Source organism: Ammospiza nelsoni, chromosome 2, assembly GCF_027579445.1.
Source record: "Ammospiza nelsoni isolate bAmmNel1 chromosome 2, bAmmNel1.pri, whole genome shotgun sequence".
In the NCBI taxonomy this organism is placed as follows: Eukaryota; Metazoa; Chordata; class Aves; order Passeriformes; family Passerellidae; genus Ammospiza; species Ammospiza nelsoni.
The window spans coordinates 25,541,212-25,564,168 of record NC_080634.1 but is presented as its reverse complement, the minus strand read 5'-3'; the positions used below and the strand labels follow the sequence as shown (position 1 = coordinate 25,564,168).

Genomic DNA, 22,957 nt, shown 5'->3' with positions numbered 1-22,957 from the left:
AGCGGGCGCCGCCGGGCGGGCTCCGCCCTTCCGTTGCCATGGCCGAGAGGGGCTGGCGGCGGGCGGTGGTGCCCGGCGCGGCCATGGCCCTATCGGGGCAGCGGCCGAGGCCGCACCGCGGGCAGCGCCTCCCGCAGGTAACGGGGCACGGCGGGGGGAGCGCGACCCGCTCGCCTCAGCGGCGCCGGGGACGGGACGCTTCCCTGGGATCCCGCCTCCTTTGGATCGCGGGCGGTCAGCTCGGCAGGGTCAGGATCACGGATGAGGCTGCCCAGGGCCGTGCGGTTTGCCGGCGGGTGGGAAATCTGCACTAGACTCGAGCGAAAAGGCGCTGAAGCTGGCATTGTGAAACTCGGGTTCAGGAGGAGGCACGGGAGCTTGGAACGCTGTGGTTTTCCTTAGTCCCTGCCGAGGTTTGGGTAGCTTGGAACAATGGGCCAAGGCTGAATAACTTGCACAGGGACATTTAGGATCAGGTTAGACGGGGCTCTGAGTAACCTGAGGTGGTTGAAGATCACGAAATCATTAAGGTTGGAAAAGACCTTTAAGATCCTTAAGTCCAACCATTAATTCAGCACCACCGAGTTCACCACCAAACCATGACCCCAAGTGTCACATACACAGGTTGTTTGAACACTTCCAGGGATGGTTACTCAGCCTCTTTCCTGGGCAGCCTGTTTCAATGCGTGATCTCCCTTTCAGTGACGAGATTTTCCCTAATACCCAGTCTAAATATCCCATTACAAAACTTGAAGCTATTCCCCATTATCCTGTCACTTGTTACCTGGGGGGACTGACCAACCCCCACCTAGCTACATCCTCCTTTCAGGTGGTTGTAGAGAGTGACATTTCCTGAGCCTCCCATTTCTCTACACTAAACAATCCCAGTTCCCTCAGCTGCTCCTCTAGACTCATCAGCAGCTTTGACTTCTGAATAGACACCTCAGTGTCTTTCCTGCATTTAGGGACCCAGAACTGGACACAGAACTTAAGGCAGCGTCACCAGTGCTGAGTGCAGAGGGACAATCCCTGCCCTGGTCCTGCTGGCCACACTATTGCTGATACAGGCCAGGATGCCATTGGCCTTCATGGCCACCTGGGCACACTGCTGGCTCGTGTTCAGCTGCTGTCACCAGCACCCACAGGTCCTTTTCTGCCAGGCAGCTTTCCAGCCACTCTTGCCTCACCCTGTGGTGCTGCCTGGGGTTGTTGTGACCCCAGTGCAGGAGCTGGCCCTTGACCTTGTTGAACTTCAGTTGGCCTTGGCCCATCAATCCAGCCTGTCCAGACCCTTCTGCAGAGCCTTCCTGCCCTCAAGTAGAGCAACATTCCAATCCAACTTGGTGTTATCAAAAATGTCCCTGCTCATGCCAGGGAGGCTGGACTATATGACCTGTAAAGGTACCTTCTAATCCAAACTCTATGAAGAATAAGGTGTTGTTATGCATGAAACAACACAAAAAAACTTTTTGTTGAGGAGTGCTGCAAGTTTTTTGGGCAAGTAATAAAAGAGCTTTACCCCAAAGCACCATGTCCTGCACCTGCAACCACCTGACATCAAAGAAAATTAATTCTAGGGTGAGGTTCTATTTGTTTTGCTTCCTTGGGCACACCCATGCTCTCAACCTTCAGCATGCTTCTTGTGGCAGGTAGGAGTGTGTATCTGCTTCCTCAGGCAGTATCCTGGGCTTCTGGCAGCAGCACAGAGGGAAGGAGCTTGGAAATCTGGACTGTCTGGTGCACAGGTATTACTTGTGAAAACACAGTGACACGTCAGGACCATTAGCATTTCAGAAAGATGAATATGGGACAGGTATTCTCTCAGCCTGGCTATGACAAAAAGCTGATATCAAATTTCATAGTTGCTGGTTGCTGGGCACTAGCTCAGCAAGTCTCCATCCAGCCCCTAGGGGCTGGGTATTTCTATTCTCTCTGTGTTCTCCAGTCTCTGTGTTTGGCACTAATTGCAAATGACTGTTTATTGCCTAATGACTTCTAAGTCCAGTTTATGCAATCAAGCAGTTGTAGAAATGCACTTCAGAAACAATCTATTCTTTTATAACATGCTTTTATGTTACATTCCCACTGATGTTTGCTCTCTGGAGGAAAAATGTGGATACAGGAAATGTAAAAATGAATATCCTTAGAAATGTTTTCCTTTCTTTAATTTAAGAGAGTGGACCGAGCCTCTGAGTATGCTGTCTCTGAAGCTTTTTCCCTTCAAAAGTCAAGGTGTCCACAGAGGCCTTGGGGTCCTGTGACAAGTTTGGAAACTGCAGAACGGCTGCAAGTTCATCGTGAGGCCTGTGAGGAAGGTGAGGTAAAATTCTGCTTGCCACAAGATGCCTAAAATGAATTGTTATTGATCCAGCTTGCAGTTCAACCTGAACAGGCTCTTGCAAAGCTTGAGTTCACAAGAAACAGTTGATAGTAAGATGTCTTTCATCTAATGGAGAAGGATCAGTTGCTGGAGTTCAAGGCAGATCTTAAAGGGCATTCCTGAGAGAAGGATAAACTCTCTGTCTCCTGGAGATACCAGGGCAAGACAAGGATAAGAACTGCCCTTGAAGATACACTGTATGGTCAAAGCCAAGTTAGTGCACTGCAGGAAGCCAGGTGAAATCACCTGACATATTTATGATAGCAGATTAGTTCTGGAAATGGAGTTGCTCTGTGTAAATTTCACATTTATGAATAACTGTGTGGTTTTGTTTTGATTCCCATGCAAAATTTTCCTTACTAGTTACCTAAATAAATATTTCTTTTGTAAAGCTTGCAGCCAAAAGTGCTTGCTGAAGTTTGAAAGTAAACCTGTGGTAGGTTTAAAAAACAAAAAGGAGGGAGATTATTACCCATCAGTGCTAGAAGTATGTCTGCAGTGTAAAAAGCTGATAGGAGACAGTATTTTAAAAACTGAGTTAACCATTCTTTTAAGAATCAAAAGTGAGCATTACAGAACAACGTGATGACACATCTTAAGAGCATCCACTTCAGTCCAGGAAGTCAGCTTTTTCACTTGTAATCATCAAGGGTTCAGCTAACAGCATGGAATACACTTACCTGCTTACAGTGCCCTGTCTGAATTCATTATACAGCCAATGGCTCCAAAGGAGCTGTCTTTGCTGTGGTGAAGAGCCTTGTCTTTCTTTTGGTGGAAAGGTTGCTTGCTTTCCTCATGTTTCTTTATTATTTTTTGTTTGCCCTTTTCTGCTAGGATTTTCCTTTTTATAGCTACCAGTCCCTCAGAATTGTTCCTAACTCAAATAAAATTCTTTTACCTGGAATCCATTATTACAATACTTAATGGTAGTAACTACACAAAGCCAACTTTGTAAAGAGAAGTGCCAGAAGACTTTTACTCTAGTTACAAGAAGATCACAAATCCCAGTGAAAAAAGTAACCCTTCCCCAAGTGGCAAGTTGTTTTCTGCTCTTTTTCTGTTATCAGATATATTTCCCTGTTCCTGATCTTGCTGGAGAGATTATGAAAGAGAATAAAAGTGATTTGAAGGAGAACAAACATTAGATTTATGTTTTCTTCAAAAACTCACCATTTTCAAAGAAAATTTGAAAAAGGCTTTATTGCCTTACAAATACCAGGGAGCATCTTCAGTGTGTGTTAGGAGTGGATAAGAAGAGCAGCTGCTTGCTCCTGTCCATCGACTATGTGTCTCACACTGTGCCATGACTCCTGCTGAGATCCCGGCTCTTTGCCCATCCTCACCACACAGATGGCTGAGGATTGTTCTGCTTCTCATGGGGCTGCTCCTGATGCCTTGCAGTTTACAGCCCTGTGTCCTGCTTCAGGAGCAGCTTGGCCACCCATGCAGCAAGGCCAGCTGGTTTGTTTTAAGCAGCAGACCCATGAGCTGACCTTGCTTTTGAGAAGAAATTCTGAATTATTTTTTTTTTCATTTTTCTGCAGAAAAGAATGGAGATGCAAACAGTCCATTGCAGGACTTCATACCCAGTTGTTCATTAGGCATTTGAGCTCACTGAGGAGTACCACATCCATGAGTGCATTCCTGTAGCTGCAGTCTTAACCCTGAGTCCCAGGTGAAGTTTGCCACCTGATAGACTTGTAATTAGACTCACCAGTTGTTTCTGTGGTACTTACAAAGGGTTAACCTGTACACATGAAGCAAAAGTTTGTCCAAACTTTTGGTTCTTTTGAATTTAGCATATGACAGCCTTGGCTGCACGTGTGGAAACCATCTAAGTGTCTGCAAGTAGAACATATGAAAGCTGTCTAAATTATGAATTACCTCATGTGAATTCCATCTCCTTGATAAATGCTAGAAAGTAATCACAAGTGATCTAAATGCCTGCAGAATCATAGTAAAAATGAGATGGAGAAGAATTAATTTGTGATATACATGACAGGGAAAACATTTGCCACCTTCTCTTCCTGTTCTTTTACATATCAAGAAGATAAGAACAGAACTATTAGCTTTATCCCATTTCCTGTTGCAGATCTGGTTTCAGTCATTCCTAGAATACTATCCCAGACTACTGCTAGTTTACACTTAGCCATATGGTTTTTTTAAGCAAGTGAAGTCATCGGTCTCTTTCTTCATGGTAGCCCAGGAGCTGCTCAGTAACTGGATGAAGTCCCAGGAGCTGAGCAATGAAGAAGAGGAAGTTGACTGTGTCCTTCAGGAAGAGCCTTCTGCAGCCCCTCCAAAGTATGAGCACTTTGATGGTGAGAGCACTGCAGAGCAGGTCCTGGTTTCCTCTCTGAGGCTGTGCTGGGGAAGGAGGTCAGGTGTCTCCACAGCTGGGTAATAATTAGCATTGCCTCCATGATTGCAGAAGGCTGATCAATCACTTTATTCCACCATACTATATTATACTGACTGAGAAGCTCGTGACGCTTACAGACAGTCCCATACTGCTTTGACCTAATTGGTCAATCTCCCCTGTCACCATCCAGTGTCCAATTAAAAAATCACCCTTTGGTAAACAATCTCCATAACACATTCCACATGTGCACAACAACAGGTGCAGCAGGTGGAGATAAGAGTTGTTTCTCCTCCTTTTCCCTCATCTTCTCATGGCCTTCCCCAGGAAGATGCCTGGGGAAGTTGTCTGTTGCTCTCTGTGGCCAGAGAGCTGCTGCCACAGTCAGGCCTTATGGTTTGTCTGAAAGACTGAAAGGTAACAGTTGTTTTGAGGCCAGGACAGTGGACTCAGTAGAAACAAGACTAAATGTGATGATTTTTTCCCCCAGATCTTTACAGCATCTTGCTGTAGGGCTGCATAAATGTGACTCATAAACATTCTCCCTTTGTAAAAGAGATTTCTTTTTTCTTTTGTGAACAAGTATTTTTGAGGCCTGTCAAGTTTATACAGCCATTTGAGATGCTCAGAGGCAAGACTGTAAAAAATGGATGAAACATTGTTACTGCTCTAGCGTGTTCAGTGGGAGACTGATTAAGACTCTGGGGATAAATGGAGTGCAGTCAGTGTGTCTGCATTCATCAGAAATGCATTCACAGTCTGGGGAAGTGATCCCTTTAATTACATTAGGCTTTGTGATCTGAGACAGAAGGGTTTATTCATTTCAGACTAGCCTAAGATAATCTGAATTTCTCATTTCAGACTTGTGCAACTATCTGGAATGTGAAATGGAAAGTTCCTCTGTCCAGAAATACCTCCAGCATCTTTTGCAGAGTGAAGCTGTGAACTGTGGGATAGCGAAACATCTTAGACTTGAAGAGATCAAGGAAAAAAACAAACTTGCAGATCCACGAATAATCATGGAGCTCAGACATAAGCAGGTGAGCAGGCAAGGCAGCTCAGTTAAAAGGAGTAAGTTGGAGGATTATAGGATTAGAGTAAATGCTCAGTGATATCTCCCCAGTATTCTCTCAGAGCCTGCAATAATCTCTGACCTGGAAGCAACTACCCAAAGATACTCTTCCAGAGTTCAGCTGAAACTTTACTGCATTTCCGTGTGCACATCAGCCATTCAGCAGTAGCTTGCATATCAGCTTTCACTAAAACTGTTCAGGTTTTCCCCCTTTTTCTGAAGACTGACAGGAAGAGCTGCCACAGCTGTCAGATCTGAGTTTGCTCCCATTAAGAAATATTGATTTAATTTCACTCTCTCACATGGAGTGTTTTGCTGGTCAAGAACAATTCTCTCCAGTCAGCGCCTGCTACAGATAAGGTTTCTTGCTTAATGTGAAAGGTGGATTGTGACCCACCCTGGCAGTGTTCAGTGAACTTCAAATTCTTCAGCCTTTGGTGTTTGCTCTGACTTTTGCCAATTTTCTCCTGCCCAGGTGAAAGAAAACCGAATGAGGCATCAGAAGGCTTTAGAGCTTCAGAGACAAGAAGAGTCCCTGAAGAAAGCAATTCTGTCTGAGGCCAGGCTCCAAGCACAGGAGGAGGAGAGAAGGAAGGCCCTGCAGGCTAAGAAGGAGGAAGAGGAGATCCAGAGGGAAATAGTGAAGCTGAGAAAGGAAATGGCTGAGAAGAAATGCACTGTGGCAAAAGTTTGGAGAATGTAAGCAGGGTGTGGAGAGATGAAAACCACTTATAAGGTCCTTTTGTTAAATATAAGAGTAGTGGTGATCCCTAACAAAACAGCTGTTTTGCTGACTTTGAACTCTCCCAAAACCTTTTAGTCCTCTGTTACCAACATCAGTGGCAGAGTTTTTCATAAGTGGGAAGGTGTGCTAAGGATAGTGTTATCCTCCCCTCGGCCATTATTACAGTATATGCACTGAATCACAAAGTAGCAGTGTGTTTGCACCACTGTGCATTCTCTCCATCAACACTGCGGCTACATCTAGTCTTGTCAGCATCTAATGCCACATGAAAGCCAGTACACAGAAAAAAATAAAAGAAAAAAGTCTGTGTTGAAAGTCTAGCCCTTGCAATACTTTCCCTACTCCGAGAGAATAAAGAGCATTCTTGGCTGAGAATTCTGCAGAGACATTATTTTTTTCTTCTGCTGAGCTTGGATTCTCACAGAGAAGTCCCTTTTAGGGATGCCATTTATTTACTTAGTGAGCCCTGAGATCCTAAATCTTATACAAGTGCTTTAATGAAATATTTACTGGAATCATTTACTATTTTCTTCTGCTTTCTATGTTTAGGAAACGCACTGGACTGTTTAATCTCTGGGACCCCAAACCATTACAGAGGTGGTTTTTAAAGAGGCTGAGTTAAAATAACCAGCAAATTTCTAAGCTGTAGAGGTGGTTCTCTTACAATTGCCCAAAAAGAGAAAGTGTTAGATTGTATATCATGATATTAGATCTGTGTGTTTGTTCACTTTGCAGGGCAGGGAAGAGAGACGAAAAAACTCAGAAGCTGTCAGTGCAGGAGGTGGCTGCTGTGTCACCACCCCTGAAGAGAGAAGAGCAAGAAGAGGAGAAACAGAGGAAAACTCAGGAGTTGCTTCGCAGGATTCACGCCAGTAAGCAGAGAGTGAGCATCACCTTTCTTTATCTGAGACTCTGAGCTACCTGCCTTGTCTACCATTTGCAAACCTGAAGTAAAAAGTCCTGGTTATACAGAATTTTTTACTTTTTCTAAGACTTCCTGATACCAGGAAAGTAGGAAAGCAGGGCCAAAAGTGTGTTACAAGACTATGAGCAAGAAATCCTGAGGTGCTGACCCCACTGGGCCTGTGCATCAAGTGTATTCAGTGGGATGTTTCACTTAGAATTGTGGAAAAGACAGGGCTCTCAAGACAGATAAGACCATAAAGGCTTCTGCAGTCAAGAAATAAAGACATATACAGAGAAGGAAGTGAAGTGAGATTTATTTTCCCTCAAGGAGGGAAATAACAGGGGAAAGTGGCAGAAAAAAGGCCTGAGAAGCCCTTATTGTGTGCGTGGGAAGACATTTTAAAGATTGCCTTGCACACTCTAGTTCAGGAGCAGGGAAAGGAAGGAGAAATGCTGCAACCTGGGATGAATTTTGAGCAGTGGCTCTGAGAGTTGATGCATGCCAGTACATCCACAGCAACAGGTTCCTCAAGGATCCCTTCCACTGGGTGAAGTAGGATATTCTGTTTTACTGCAAGAGCTCTTTTGATGCAAACAGATTTAAGTAATTCCTAGTAGGAACCCCTTTGTTTCACCTTCATTATTCTGATACAATGGTCAGCTCTGGGTTAAATGTGTATCAAATATTCACTACCAAAGAGTGATCTTTTAGTACTGAATAATTTTTTTATTATCTCAGCAGTCTCAGCAAAGGAAATAAATTTCCAGAGTGCAGGTATGAATGCCATCCATCCCATAATGTTTTTAATTAATAGAGCAGTCATCATTGTTGATGTCTATATATCTACATCTAGGGTTTTTTTTCAGCAGAAGAATCCTCTAGATTTTATGGTGATTCTCCTCACAGCTCAATCCATCTGCCCATCTGCTGGATTTGGGCTTGGCTGCTGTTTAGCAGTACACAACCTCTCTCCAGCACAGTCTAAGCTGTGAAGATAAGCCTGAATGAAACCACAGAACAATTCAGGATTGGCATAATGTAAGAAGACACAGTTTGGCTGAGCTAAGCAATAGTGACATTTTGATTACTTTCCTAAAGCACAAAGAAACAGCTAATGGATTGACTTTTTGTAAGTCTCCATTTGAAGATTTCAGCGAGAGAGGAATGCAATTAACACAAGGCATTATGACAAAAGGGGAACAGCAGAGTCCTGTAAGTTGACCCACTTGAAGGATCAAAATGAACAGTATCTGCAGTGACAGGACTAGAATTATGGGGTAGATTAGACAGCAAATTGCTGCTCTGTACAATGTAAATTACTCCCAAAGGCAGCAAGTCTAATTACACAATAGGGGAAAGGTTTGGCTTCCTACTGGAACGAGCATGAGCTGAGGCTGTGTCATAAATTCACTCTAGGAAATGTCTTGATTTTTGTCTAAGTTAAAAATTCTTAAAAAAAAAAAAAAAAAAAAGCAGCAGTTATTTACAGATGTGTTCTTACCTGTAGCATCTTAGACATTTTCTAGTTTAGAAAATATTTTCCGTGTCTCTAGAAATTTTATGTTCCTCACCCATTTCATTCCTCTATACTTGGTGAATTAAGTGCATTTCACTCCAAAGCATATCCCTTGATATGTCTCTTTCTAGACCCTTTCTGCTTTTTGTAGAAGACCTGTACATGCTCTGCAATACTTTTTTTTTAATCCTCGAGGTAATTATTGAAAAAGAGGATTCTAAAAAGAATCTCAAAAAGGAAAGCCAGAACAGACAAAGGGCAGAGAGGATCAGTATTTGTGTGACAGGTTGTATCTTTCTCATTGGTTTTCTGGAACTCTCCCATGCAGTGCTTGCAGCGACATTTCTCTGCTTGGCTGAAAGTCATTCTGGAGCACAGAATTAAAATGGGAAAAGCCAGAGCCCTTGCTGACTGGAGATGCCAGCTGAAGGCCCTGCGAGCTTGGAGAAACTATACTTGGGCCCAGAAAGTAGAGCAGGAGACAGAGCAATTGGAAGCTCATCTCCAAGATCAAAACAGGTAGTGACCCTTTACTGTGGAATTCCTCCTACTGCAGCTGTACTTGGACAGAGCAGTGATCAGGGACTGTAAAAGGAGCTTGTCAGTTATCCAGCAGGAGGGAAACAGCAGCTTTCTGAGAAAATTGCTATACTGCCTGCAGGCTGCCAGAGGCGTTGTGGCACAGATGAAAAGGAGGACAGATATAAACAAGAGCTTTAGCACTTTTCAACAAGTCTATGTCTTAGTCTCTGTAGGTGTCTTTCCTAGAAAACTCATCCTTGCTTGGTCTGGACTCCAGAGAATCTGCCTTGCCAAATTTATTCCTGATTAATATATTTGCTGTTTCAGTAGATGTATAACAGAGATGATTTTGGCCAGTGCCTTTCACTAAGGAGGCTGTTGGATGAATTCCCTATCATCCAGAGAAAATACTTCCCTTCGCAGGTGTCTGGCAGGCTGCAGTGGTGAGACACTGTCATTTTGCCATATGCTGCTGGCCAGGGAACATGATACCTCTTTCGCAGCTGTCCTGCATCCCAGAGATGCCACAGGAAATTGCAAAGTGTGAACTAGTGAAACTTAATTCAGAATAGCAGGCATCCTTGCTACCCTCCTACTCCTCCTTGGAGGAGCTCTGTACCTTTTCAGAGGGCCTTCAGAGTTGAACAGCAAAAAGACTGAGGAAGTGATGTGGCTTTGTTCCTGGGCAGAAGCCTCACTTCTGCCATAACACAAACACTTTCTCATTCAGGAAGACCCAAGTGGCTGTGGAGCACAACCAGCGACGCCTCCTGCGCTGCTGCTTTCTGGCCTGGCAGCGCTGGAGCCGAGTGGAGACGGAAAAGCGAGAGCTGCAGAGGAAGAGGGAGCAGACAAAGAGAAAGATGCAGCAGCTGCTGGAGGCTATATCACAGGGGATAGGTGGGGACAGGCCACTGGAGGTTAACAAGCCTGGGACAGCAGAAGTAAACCATCATCAAGATTTACAGCAAGACAAGGTAAATCTTTCTCATGTAGTTTTGCCTATTGGCATAGCAGTATTCTTAGAAAGTACTTACTTTTTGCAGTCTGAAATAAAGAGTACATTGTCTCAGAGGAAAGCTTCTTTCCCAGGATGACCCCTAAATACCTCCCTGCAACTGTTCAGGAGAGAAGTCTAAAAATCAGAGGCAAATGTGAAGGACAATGAATGAGTTTTAAAAATAATCTCTAGTGCTGCCAAAGAACAACCCTTCATGTACTCTGAGTCACAATGAGCATCCCACCCCCAGATCACTTTTACTGAGAGATTAGTTACATTTTTCATGCCAGTGCACTTTTCCTGCTTTTAACTATGGAGGAAAAAAAAGGTTGTCACTGGCTGTTTCAGGATAATGCACATCACAGGAAGGTAAGAGAGGAGAATCAGAGGTTGCTCGCTTAAATTGTCATTTGTCAGGTTGGATCCCACCTTCCCTTCTGTCTATGAAACCTGTACCACATCAGTACTCTAATGTCAGCATTAGAGCTCAAACACACATATTACAGGTCAAGCTTTCTGTTTGCTTAAGTGTAAGCAAATGTTGATTCTTTCAGTGCCTATACTATCCTAGTAGGCATGTATTTTTCTTCTGCTGCATTGGTAATATTTGTGCTCTAGGAATGGGACTGAATTTAGGGTTTGACCTAGGAATCAGAAAGCAGACCTTATAGCTGATGCCTCCTCAGAGGATGACCATGTGTCAGAAAGGTGCACCCTCATTCCCCACTGTGCACCTGTTTTGTGGTAACATTTATCAAAGCTGGAAAAGAGGCATGAGGAAGCAGGACCTTGTAGACTTCTCTTCCATTTAAAAGGGGATTGTTCAGTAGATCAGCTGTGTAGATCACTTCAACAACTGGTTTTAATTTTATTCTCCATCTGAGCTCTGAGCAGGGACAACACAGTCCAAAAGGGAGTGTGCTAATTCCTGTGAAATGAGCTGTCCTAAGATGTGCTCCCTAACAAAATAGTCAGGATGTATTTCTGCTAAAGGTCTTGTCTAATCAGAATTTCTTCCTCCTGGTGAAATGACACACAGCTTCTTAAGAGTTCTTTCCCACAGCCTCCACTTTGTACATAATGGGGCCCCTCTGGCCTGACTGGATAAGGATTGCATAGCTGAGATTACCCTACTTCTCAGGCATCTCGCTAGATTTGCATTTAAAAAAAACACTATGCAGGAAGGGCAGAAGAATGCTTGGTTTTAATCAATGCCAATTTTTCCTCATTTCTTTTGGTTTTTCCCCTAGCCAACTGAAACTTGCCTTATACAGAAAGAGCAGAAAGAGCCTGATCAGACCAGAGACCAGTCTTGTTGGGATATTGTTCACACATCTCATTTCTGCAGAAATCCCAAATTCGCCTGGGAGATTACAATTAATCATGCAGCCCTGAGTGCCCAGGACCAGGCTATGTACAGGAATCAAATAGCCACAGTGCTCCAGCAGTTTCAGGCACCCAGTCCAAGGACATCTCCTGCTTATGGCAGTCGATTTGAGCACCGTCACGCCTTCCAGCAACGTGTGATTGAGGAGCAGAGGCAGCAGCTGCAGAAACAGCAAGAGCTGATCCGTAAGCTGCAGGAAAATCAGAAGCTGAGCAGAGATAAAGAAGAGGGAGCACAAGCTATGGCTGTAACCCACATGTTTAACAGTTCTGTTTCTCAGTCCGTGGAGAAAAAAGAACCCAGATGCACAAATACAACCCCTTTGAGGTATATACCCTCCATAAAGCAAGGTCAGTTAGTCATCATGTCTCAATCCCACTCAAGTTGAGCCAGAATTTGCCAGGCACATTTCAGTCATGCTAGTGCTATCTGTTGTTTCTCTCAGCTGTGACTTAGCCTCAAAGGAAGTATCAGACTGGCCACAGTTCTCTGTCCTTCTGCCTCCCTGCACTGGCTCAACATCAGGTGATCCATGCAGGATCTACTTAGAAACAGCAACACCAGTGTCAACCATAGCAGCAGCAGGGATCTGTTTAGTTATGAATAAAAAGAGCATCATCCTCCCTTATTTCAGACCATGCAGGAGCCCTGGAACTCCATTGTAAGGGTGCATCATCAGTCCCATTTCAAGCAGAAGAAACGTGTATCAGGGATAATGCAGCACAATGAAGAACAGAAACAAGAAGGCCATAGGTGGTAGGTGTGAGACATAGTTTGACCACATTCACTGAAGAATTTCCTTACTCTTTTTCTTTCATAGCACACCTGATTCTCATGGGCCAGAAAACACAAGGGCAGCAATGCAAGGCAGGAGGCCTTCCAGCCGGCTGACCTCACCTCATCCCATACTGAAAGGTATTGTTCTAGATAGCAAACACCATTCCAGACCATTTTTCTCAACAGCTTGTATGGAAATGTCAGTCTTTGCCTCAACTTTGCTGGTTGATAATATGGTGGAAGTAAAATTCTGCACTTTCTTTCTCAGTCTAACAGTGCTGTGAGAGGAGAGGGTGAGCTGTTTTCTTGTCTGAGTCAGGCATCTGTAAAACCTGGGACACTGCAAGCTCCTCATGCCCACACTTAGTACACTGTTGTGGCAGCTGTTGCAACACCTGTGGTTGCCTCTGCCATGACAAGACTCAGAGAAGCTGTACAGGTGTTTTTGCCATCAGTCTCATTCCCTTTGTTATGCATCCAAGTAACACTTAAACTAGCCAGTCATTTTCATCCAACTTTGACAGAGGGAATTAAATGCCTAGTCAAGGTTTTGTGAGACAACAATAGTCAGGATGGGAAGGAACTCCACATCCCTGCCTTTTGTAAGATATCTCTCCTTCTCTGGCTACACTAGGACACAATAAACACGCAACATAGCCTTTTCATTAGTAAACTAGAATCAGGGTTCTGTTATATCCCTCAGTCATGTTCTTCTGTATCAATGCAGCCTAGGGTCGGTCTGCATGAAAAGTTGTCTGGAATACAATCATTGTGATGTTTCAATAGTTTGGAATCAGCAGACCTTTTTGGCCATGACAGTTGGGCATTAATAGTTGTCTTCTACTACCTGTGTTCATCTCCAATACTACCTAGTCCAAGCCATCGTTCACCCTGATTTGCCTGAACTCTGTACACCTTCGAGACAGAAAATATATTTTTCAGAGCACTTAAGTAGTTGTGTTTAAAGATCCCAAAAAAATTCAGCGAAGAAGTTATCACTGAATAGTTTTCCCTTGGCTGAGAATCCTGGGACAGATGAGAGGAGAAAAGAATCTGAGGAAACACACTGTGGTCAAAACACTTCAATGCCTCCCAGTTATTGATTGCTCCAGCTTGTGCTTTGTTTGTAGCTGCAGAGGAAGCAAGCAACACCTTTGCTGATGGCTCCAAGATCACTCCATTGCAATTTATCTTCCGAAAGAAGCATTAAGCACTAGTTTCTCACTAGTGGGACCAAGTACCTGTATGTGCCTGTGACAGTGATGCTGTCAAGAAATTGCTTTTAAATAAGCAGTTAGAGCTTACTGGAGACCACAGAGCAATTGCTGCTAAATCATGTGCCCTGAGCCTCAGGCAAGGCAGGGAGGGACAAACCCTCGGAACGCCATTCGCCATTCTTTCATACCTGAGGCTATGTAATTGCTGTGGTATTGAGTCATCTCACAGACGTTTAAAGGTCCCTTGTTGATGACACTGCCAGCTGCAAGGGCCAGCAGGAAGCAAGTCCCTTTGTGCTGGCATTGCCAGGGCAGTGGGGGCATGGCTTAGAGTGATGCATCCTTGTTCACCAAACTTCTGCCATTACACCATAGCTCATTTCCACTAAGCCTTATCCTTGTTTCTGTAGGGATGGAGGAGAGAGCAATTCAGCGGGCAGAACAGAAGAAGAAAATAGAAGAAGCCAAACAACGAAAAGCAGAGGAAAAATTGGTAAGGGAAGTGGAAAATGAAACAAAGTGTCTTTCACATCATTCCAGTTACAAGAAATATTGATTTAACTCCAGAGTCAGGGACTGAGAAAAGGCCCTTTATCCAAAGCAGGAGTTTTATGACTTGTGAGAAAGCAAATATACATCACATATCAAAAGAAGCAATTACTGCTGGTTTTGCAGCATCAGCCCTCCTGCAGCATAGACAGGTACTTCATCTTGAAGTTGCAGTTCTAGAAACAGCCTCCCTTACCACCCCCAAACACTTTTTTTCACACCTACCCCATGACTGTAGCTTGTCTTTGCTGAGAATGGTAAGGGTGGAAATGCACCCAGAGATCCACTTGATGGGACCTGGCAGTGGTGGGGTTCCCCTCCCTGCCTTTCCTCTCTGGTCACGTGCAGCTTGAGGACATGCAGTCTCACCTAGTAAAAATCTGCACATTTCTGGCAAATCTCTGCTGAAGAGGGAAGATACTGACAGTGTTTGTATAGTTAATATACAAATTCTGTGATACACATACAACAGAGGAGCCTTCTTCAAGTCAGGGTATTAAACTGTTACTGAAAATATTACTAGTAAATTGCATTAGGATTAGAAAGTGTGATCTTCAGAGTCTGGAGAAAGAAATGTTTGGGTACCTGTAATGCTGCTTTGCATGTGGAAATGAAACTTGAGAGCAGAGCCTAGGGATTCAGAACTGACTTCAGTTCTCTTCAGTTCTCAATAAATGACTTGGTGTATGGTTTATATTTTTTTTTGAGGAATAGTGGACAAATACTATAACTTAGGGCAAAGAAAGTTAGAGAGATAGATAGATAGATAGATAGAGAGATTAGATAGATAGATATGCATCTAGGCAGTAAAAAGAACAGCCCCTCCTCCCTGTCCTTTCCACAGTTCACTCTTGAGCACGGATCGTGTCTAGTATGTGAAACTTCACCTGCTGAAGTTTCAGGTGCTGGTCAATATTAGAGGAATACTAGGAAAGTTTAAAGATCTGTGTTCATGGAAAAGGTCACATGAAACAAATTGAATTTCACCTTTCTCCATTTCAAGGCCCAGCTGAAGGCTGAAGAGGAAGCACAACAGAGGAAGGAAGCTGAGGAAAAGGAAGCACAGCGGGAAAAACGCCGGGAGGAGAGAAGGCAGCAGAAGCTGGTGACCAAATGCCTCACCTGTTTCTTCCCCTTTAGCAGGGATAGGGAAGAAGTACCCACTGGTACTCAGTCAGCAGCCAGAGTAATGTGAAATGAAGGTCTTCATTGGTAGAGCAGAGTTCCACAGCACAGCACCCACAATACAGACTCACAGACTGCCCTCTTTCTGGCAGTGTGAGGGGTAGAGCTGTGTCCCAAATGTGCTATGAAGTATATGCTGTCTGTCTCCTCAGCAGGACTAGAGGTCCCAGCTGCTGGACATTCTCTGCTGAAATACAGCCACATAAGTCCCTCACAGTGGCAGCATGTTCAGCCTACTCTCAGATTCCTTCCACTCTTGTCACCCCTCCAATGTACGCAGTGATACCAGTCACAAACACATGATTCAGAAGTAAATGAGCCTGACAGTTATATCAAGGGCACCTTTTTCTCTTGGAGCTAACCTAGGAATAGCTGCACTTCATTATTGTTACTTGGAAATGAGTTCTCCTAATAACCCAGATAGCGCATTTGAAATCCTACAGGAATTCAACTACAACTACTGTTCTACTTGGATTGAGTGTTTTAGAACATTTGACCTCCATTCCTGAGTATGAGTCAAAAGCAGTGTTACACAGTTATGAAATACCCACATCCCTCCCCTGCTGTTTAGGCTAGATTAAGTGGTGGGGTCCATGCATCAACTCAGAATAATTTTTGGACATGTTTTGGATGTCAGAGAAGGTTCCTGCTACATCAGCAGTTGTGGTAGCCGCAGGTGACATGTCTGTTACAGTAACTCCAAACTGCAGTGCTGATACACAGCCCAAGGGAGTGTCCAGGAATACCATCATCTCCCAGGAGAAGACAGATGCTTTAGGACACAGTTCTACTGCATGGGGTCACGTCTGGTCTGCAGTGCTAAAACTGATGCAGATCCCTAATTCCTGTCAAGTCAGAACCTCCAGCTCCAATATGATAATCTATTGCCATTGCTTAATATCCCCTTCCTCCTGAGGGAATTAAAACTACTGCTTTTTGTATTGCAGAAAGAACTGGAGAAGCAGAGAAGGCTGGAGAAAGAGCAGCAGCTCCAGAAAAAGGCTAGAGATCACTATGAGGGGGTCCTTCTCAGAAAGCTAGGAATAGTGCCATGGAAAAGGCTGAGGGAGCAAGCCAAGGAAAACCTAGTGGTAAGTGCTGAGGGTAAAGGAAATGACTGGTGCCATAGGAGGAAGGGAAAAAGTAGATGCAGCACTTAGCAGAAGCCTTAATAGGCTTTTAGGCCAGGTAGAGATGGAAAAAAGCAAAATTCTCCCTGCATACCCTGCCTTATATGAGTTTTTAAATAAGCCCATCTGACAATAATCATGAAAAGCCATTAAAAACCTGCAGGGATGGCATCCTCATTTATAGCTGATTAAACAGGATTAAACAGCAAAAAAAAAATTTAAAGTCATATGACATGTGCCTGCCAGTTTTCTTACTCCCCAGCAAACCTTATCAGTGAGATACCGCCAAGCAACTTTAGCTGCAGGAGTTAACCCCAACCTATCATCAGGGCTTTCACTCTCTATGAAGTTCCTGGTACAGAGCAGGCCACTGCTAGTGGCAGGACACTACAGGTGATAATCCAACGATCTATTCTATCCTGGCCCTGTCCTGAGTGCAGAACAGCGAGTGGCAGCTTCTGAGACCTCGATGCAGGAATGTTGCTGAAAAACCGTTTCTGCACATGACTGAGTCAGCATCCCTTATCAGGGAGAGACTGATAACGCTCAGCTGTATCCTGAAAATGCAGCCAGAGCCCAGGGCTAAGTTGGAAAGCTTCCATTTAAGTCACTGGAACTGGAGCTACTCACAGTACTTGACCAAATGCACACAGGCCTCCAGCTGGGAAGAAGTAGACGGATAGAAGCTGTTCCGTATGTCCACCCTGCTGGTCGGCATTATGGACAGGCTTGGACCAAGCTGTTACAGGCCATGCCTCTGCCCCTTTCACAATCAGTTACACTGAGCATCTCATTCAAAAGGGTATTCTCTACAAGTGATGCAGCAGTGGCCTGGTAGAGAGACTGTGCTTGTTCCTTATGCTGACCCCTCTTGGCTTGATCATCTAAATTATTCCAGCTGAAATCTGGATTTGGGTGGCCCCAGAAAAGCTGAGATGATTTTCTAGTGCACTCAGTTTTCTGTGGCTTTATACTTAGGTAGTCACCAGTTCAGGTAACTAGCTGCTGTCTCTGCTGTCTTCACTCAAGGTGGCACAAAGGCACCACAGCTTGGGCCTGCAGAGGAAATGCCTCATGACTTGGCTGCAGGATGCCCAGCAGAGTCTCAAGGAGAAGATGTCTCGGGCTGAGGACTTCTATTCCCATATGTTACTAAGATGGGGCTTCAGGAACTGGCTAAAGGTTGGCCTGCACCACAGTGGAGAAATGATACCAAAAGGGCTGGCTGCTGCCACACTTTCCTGTAACCACAGTGCCATTTCACTCACCTGTAGCACAACCTTTGCCAAGTTAATGCTATCTCCCCATTCCAGCAACATTATTCCCTTTTTCAAAGACCTTCTCTCAGCTTCTCACTCTCCATCACTCTCTTCCACACAGAATTTTCTCTTACACACTGCTCCTCCACCATCTACTGTCTCACCCTGCTCCCTGTTGATTTTCCTCCACTCATGTGCCCACCACCCTTCACTGTCACAGTCTCAGCACTGTTTTATTTATTGGGCCAGAGGTTGGAACAGAAAAGAAGAAAAAAAGCCATTCTCACCTGTTTTTTTGTCCTCCTCCTCAGTACAAGGATTATCTCTGTGCTCAGGAGGAGAGAGCGAGTACCTTCTGCACAGTCTGCCTCATGAGGAAGTGCTTCTGGGCATGGTTTGATCATACCAGGGAGGAAAAAAGGGCCTTATGGGAGAGGCTGAACATTGCTGCTGGACACAGTAAGAGGTGCATACCCTTACTAGCAGTTATTTTTACTTTAGTTTAATATACTCTGTAGATTATTTGAGGGGCTAATTTTTGACGGGTCACCTTGTCCCCAGGAACACATGGAACAGGTTCTTTACTGCTGGTGTTTTGCTTTTGTGATATGCACAGACAGCATGTGCAGAAGTTTATGCTAAGTTTCCATGCAGCTTGGAAAAGAAAGTGTAATGGCACCCTTCACAGGACTTCTAAATCTGAAAAAAAAGAGAATACAGTGAAAGCCTAAGTAAGGATAAGAGGCTGAAACTTTCTAAGCTGATTAGCAGATCTGGCCACGCGGCTTCCACTAAAAGCTGCCTTAGGAAAATCTTTAAGTACAATTATAGCAAGCCAAATGATTGTGTAGGAATTACATAGTACTTTTTTGTCCACAGCAGATGATTTAGTTCACAAATCCAAAGTTGATCAACTAGAAATCCTACTTAAGGAGTCTTTATATTTATGCCATCACCAGTGTGACTTGGCAGCTAAAACTAGAGCAGTCAGTTCTACCAATCATGATTGGACCTGGACACACCCAGTCCACTCCTTGCCCCATAAAATGCATTCTAGCAGGAAGAAAAAACTATTGTCAAAGTTCAGCAGAGAACAGAAGTCTGTTCACCTGCTTCATCATGGAAGTATGGTAGCTGCATGCAGTCATGAATAGGCTGTGCCTGTGCACAGCCCCAACAGGATCTGCAGCACCTTAGAGGAAGAATGAAATGAAATTCATCTCTTTTGTGGTAGAGCAAACCTGTTCTAGCTTGCTGTGTCAGTAAGGTCTGAATAGCACACAGTTTAGCATTAACAAGCCAGCAAACTAGAGGAACTAGGGGAAAGTTTAGACCCAGGAAGAGACTGGATTCATTCTATATATGACCTCCTATTAAGAGCATAATCACCTGACATTCTTCTTTATCTCTTTCTTGACTTGCAAAAGGCAGTTCAGACCTTGCCATAACAAACTCTTCTTTAGACAGGACTGTGGTTCCCTATTGCCTGTATAGGAACCCAGGGCAAGGGCACCTTTGGTGGGATGATTAAAATCAGGTAAGAATTGGAGCCCAATGAGCCCAGCTGCCTGCACTCCCAAGGGGTTGGTTTGGACCAAATGAGCCTGCATTTTTTGAAAAGAAACTTCTTTCAGAGGCCCTATTTATTCTTCAGAAAACCTCTTTCATCTTTAGAGTGCTAAGCAAACACCAGCTAATGAATCCTGTCAGAGAGGAGAGCAGAATTCTTGGTGGAGAGGAATAGAAAAGAGCAATATGTTATTCTTCCCCAGCATGATTGACATTTCAGTGAAATGGTCTGCATGTAGATATTTAACATATGACAGCCCTGACTAACAGCAGAAAGGACAAATCTTCAAGATCTGAATTCCCCCTACAAACAGAAGTTCTCTTTTGATTGCCACTTATGTCATGTACACTTCTGCATGTTGTCACTTTGTTCCTTGTGTCCCTAATTTCTTTCAGGAGAATTACACTAAAGGCATTCAAGGCATGGAGGCAGTACCCACTGCTGATGAAGAAGGAAAGGGAAAGAGAAGAAAGAAGAAACCAGCTACGCAGGAGAGTAGCTGAAATTCTCCCCAACTTCCAAACATGACAGAAGAGAGCCAGATGAGATGGGAAGGAGGCAACAAGACCAGTTCAGTTCAGTGCTATCTCCCTGCAGACTGAAACAAGTCCAGGGGGAAGGCTTACAAAGTGCAGAAGATCTTAGAGCCAAAGGGAGCTCCCTGTGGTCACTGCTGTTGTAAACGAAGCAGAGCTGGAAGCTTTTTGGACAGTTCCATCAATTCCATGATGCACTTCATGAACTTAGTTCTTTTAAGCCTCTGTAGGGGTGTCTTGGTTGGTGGCTATGAAGCCCAGATAACCAAAGCCTAGCATAGGGTGTCTTTGAGGCCAAGGCCATTTCCACATGCAGAGCTAGCTGCAGCAATGACATGAATCCTTCCTCCATCCAAGGAAGCACAGAACTAAACTATACCTCTTTTTGCCGAAGCAGTAACCTGGTGCATTTCTGTTGGCAGTACTATGTAGGGTGACAGCTTGTCCAGAGGACAGACAGACCTGGCTGTCAGCTGACCCCTGACTACTGCTGTGAACTTGGCCACCCAGAGCACAGTTTCTAGCTAACTGTGCCAGGAAGGTTTGAATGGGAGGGGGGGGAAAGAGAAGAGTTTTTTATGCAAACCATATTTGTTAATGATCCAGATCATATCATTGGATATGGAAAGTCTAAAACCTGGGTTCTTGTGCAAGAGGTTGTCTTGTTTGCCCACTGGCCAGTTCATAAGCACAGTGCTTTGATTTTGGTACCAAGCAATGGTCCCAACTTTATGAGCCTCAATTGTCATTTAAACACTTCCCAAGCTGTTTAATATTTCAGGGTGTACTGTGCAAGTCTTGATCCAGTGTTTCACCTGATCCAGTACTTCAAAGAAAAAAGACAAGACTCCAAGAAAAAGGCAGATTGTAGGTTTTACAGAAGCTGCTGACATGATTAAAATGGAAGTTCCATACTACTGTTTAACCTTAACCTGCAGCACAATGCAGACAGGGTAATGCCATTCAGGTACACTATGTCTTTGTAACAACATAAGGCAGGAAGCTGGAATCATTTCCCTCTCACAGCAAGATAGGCAAAGCTTTCCAAAAGCATTTGGCAGTACAGGAAGTACTTGAGTAACACCAGAAAGACAACAGTTTACTGTTATCTTGTAACAGATCATTAGTAAAACCCATATATGCACTGGAAGTTTCCAATAAACCCAAATCTGAAATTAATACAACTGAGCTGTTGGTGCAGATTGTGTCAAGCCAACTGAATGGCACTGGACAAAAGGCCAGAGCCAGGACCTAGACCAGCATTAGGGCTGCAGACAAAGTGGCATAGGACAGGGTGGGTGCCCAAGCACAGCAGCAAATTCCAGAGCTTTAGCATCAGGAATTTGTCCAAGTGGACACAGGGATGTGGCCAGGAAAAGGACCCTGCCCACAAAACCAGGCTGTTGGTGCAGGTCTGAAGACAGCTGTCACTTGCAGGTACCTCCCACAGCCATCCTCTGCAACACCCAAACATTCCCGTCTCCCACAGGCGCAGCGCAGACCCGACCAGCAGCAGGTCAGATGAGCGCGTTCTCCGAGTGCAGGGAGCTGAAGGTGCCTGCACGGAGCGTGGGTGAGCTCAGACCATCTGGCTGCACTAAGAGGCAGATTGTGAGAGGAAGCACAAGCTGGGAGAGGCTGGATAACACGTGTTGCGGGGAAGAGCAGGCAGCGTTTTTTGCAGAGGACTAAGCCAAACAGCCAGGGAGGAGCAGAGCTGGGGCTGAGCTCCCAAAGTAATGCCCCAGTGCAGCCAGCAACCACACCTGCTGCTAACAGCAATCCACTTGCTCTTGGGACATTCTTTCCTGTTGGAAGTCTCTGCCATGTAGTGCCCAATGAGCTCCTGGAACTTCTGAACCAGCCCTTATACTCCCATTTTTCTGCTGGAATTTTCCTCTCTAGCGGGGCTTGACAATGAACACAGCAAGGAAGGCCTCTGGCCCACCTTCCACCTGGATTTGTGTAAGGACAATAGTGACCCAGAGGACAAAAGGTGAGGGAGAAAAAGCATCTCTATCTGGAGAGAAGGCAGCATTCCAGCCAGCCAGAGGCAGGACATGCTGCAGATGTAAGGGGAGGAACAGGAGTTTTTAGCAGAAGAGTGGATGTGCCCACATGCAGCCTGGAATTGACCCTAGTAACAGGCTGGGCATGCATTGAATTTACATCTTGCGCAGCTAAAAAGGTGCCCCAAACCACTGGCTACTCAGGGGTGTATCCAGTTTACTAAACTGCAGATTCTTTCCCCAGCAATGCACATTTTGTCCTCAAAGCCCACAGCTCCCACTCATCTCAGTTCCCACTCACCATCCATGAAAATAATGCTGCTTATGTGGGGCTTTGTTGCCTCCAAAGAATTTGAAATACAGTCAACACTTTGGAACTGTCCTTTGCTTCCAATACTCTTACCTTCCAGGGTTTCCTTCTATTCCTAGTAGCTTTGAAAGATTCTCCTGACAAGATGCTCTTTGGTTGGACAGTTGCAGCAGCAAGAAGCCAAAAGAAGATCCAGGAGCTGTGCTTTGACAGCTCTGGCCTACTGCCAGTGCAAGCATGGAGCTGAAGCCTCTGCTAGATCCAGCTGAGGGACAGGGAAGATGTTCAGGGATCACACAAATTCATACTGAACATGGTCTAAATCAAAAGGGACATGAGAAGCCCCTTGACTTCCTTACTGATGCACACTTGGCTGAAACAACTCATATCTCCTTGGCAGAAGCAAGGCCATGCCAGATGAAGCACAGGATACCCCTAAAATCCCTGGCACAATGTTGGTGTTTTGCAAATTGGGGCTCCCACAGGAGAGTGACACGAGAGCTTGTCAGACCAAGGAAACAGCTTCA

The 22,957-nt window shown here is 44.7% G+C and overlaps 1 protein-coding gene across 1 annotated transcript; it reads left to right on the top strand.

The window, feature by feature from the left end:
- The first annotated feature begins 38 nt into the window (after positions 1 to 38).
- CCDC191 (coiled-coil domain containing 191) lies at positions 39 to 21,295 on the top strand. Its single transcript, XM_059466151.1, has 16 exons — positions 39 to 137; positions 2,174 to 2,315; positions 4,582 to 4,701; positions 5,601 to 5,779; positions 6,287 to 6,510; positions 7,292 to 7,439; positions 9,308 to 9,498; positions 10,232 to 10,478; positions 11,752 to 12,215; positions 12,709 to 12,803; positions 14,293 to 14,375; positions 15,435 to 15,536; positions 16,564 to 16,707; positions 17,776 to 17,928; positions 18,317 to 18,471; positions 19,971 to 21,295. The coding sequence occupies exons 1-16, from the start codon at positions 39 to 41 to the stop codon at positions 20,101 to 20,103; spliced, it is 2,679 nt and encodes an 892-aa protein (XP_059322134.1). The 3' UTR covers positions 20,104 to 21,295.
- The last annotated feature ends 1,662 nt before the right edge of the window (positions 21,296 to 22,957 follow it).

What these genes read in the sequence shown, in the direction of transcription:
- CCDC191 (XM_059466151.1), top strand. Translation starts at nt 39, where the DNA reads ATGGCCGAGAGGGGCTGGCGGCGGGCGGTGGTGCCCGGCGCGGCCATG. An exon ending in AAAGTATGAGCACTTTGATG is followed by an intron (nt 4,702 to 5,600) that starts GTGAGAGCACTG and finishes TTCTCATTTCAG; the next exon opens with ACTTGTGCAACTATCTGGAA. An exon ending in TTCACGCCAGTAAGCAGAGA is followed by an intron (nt 7,440 to 9,307) that starts GTGAGCATCACC and finishes TCTCCCATGCAG; the next exon opens with TGCTTGCAGCGACATTTCTC.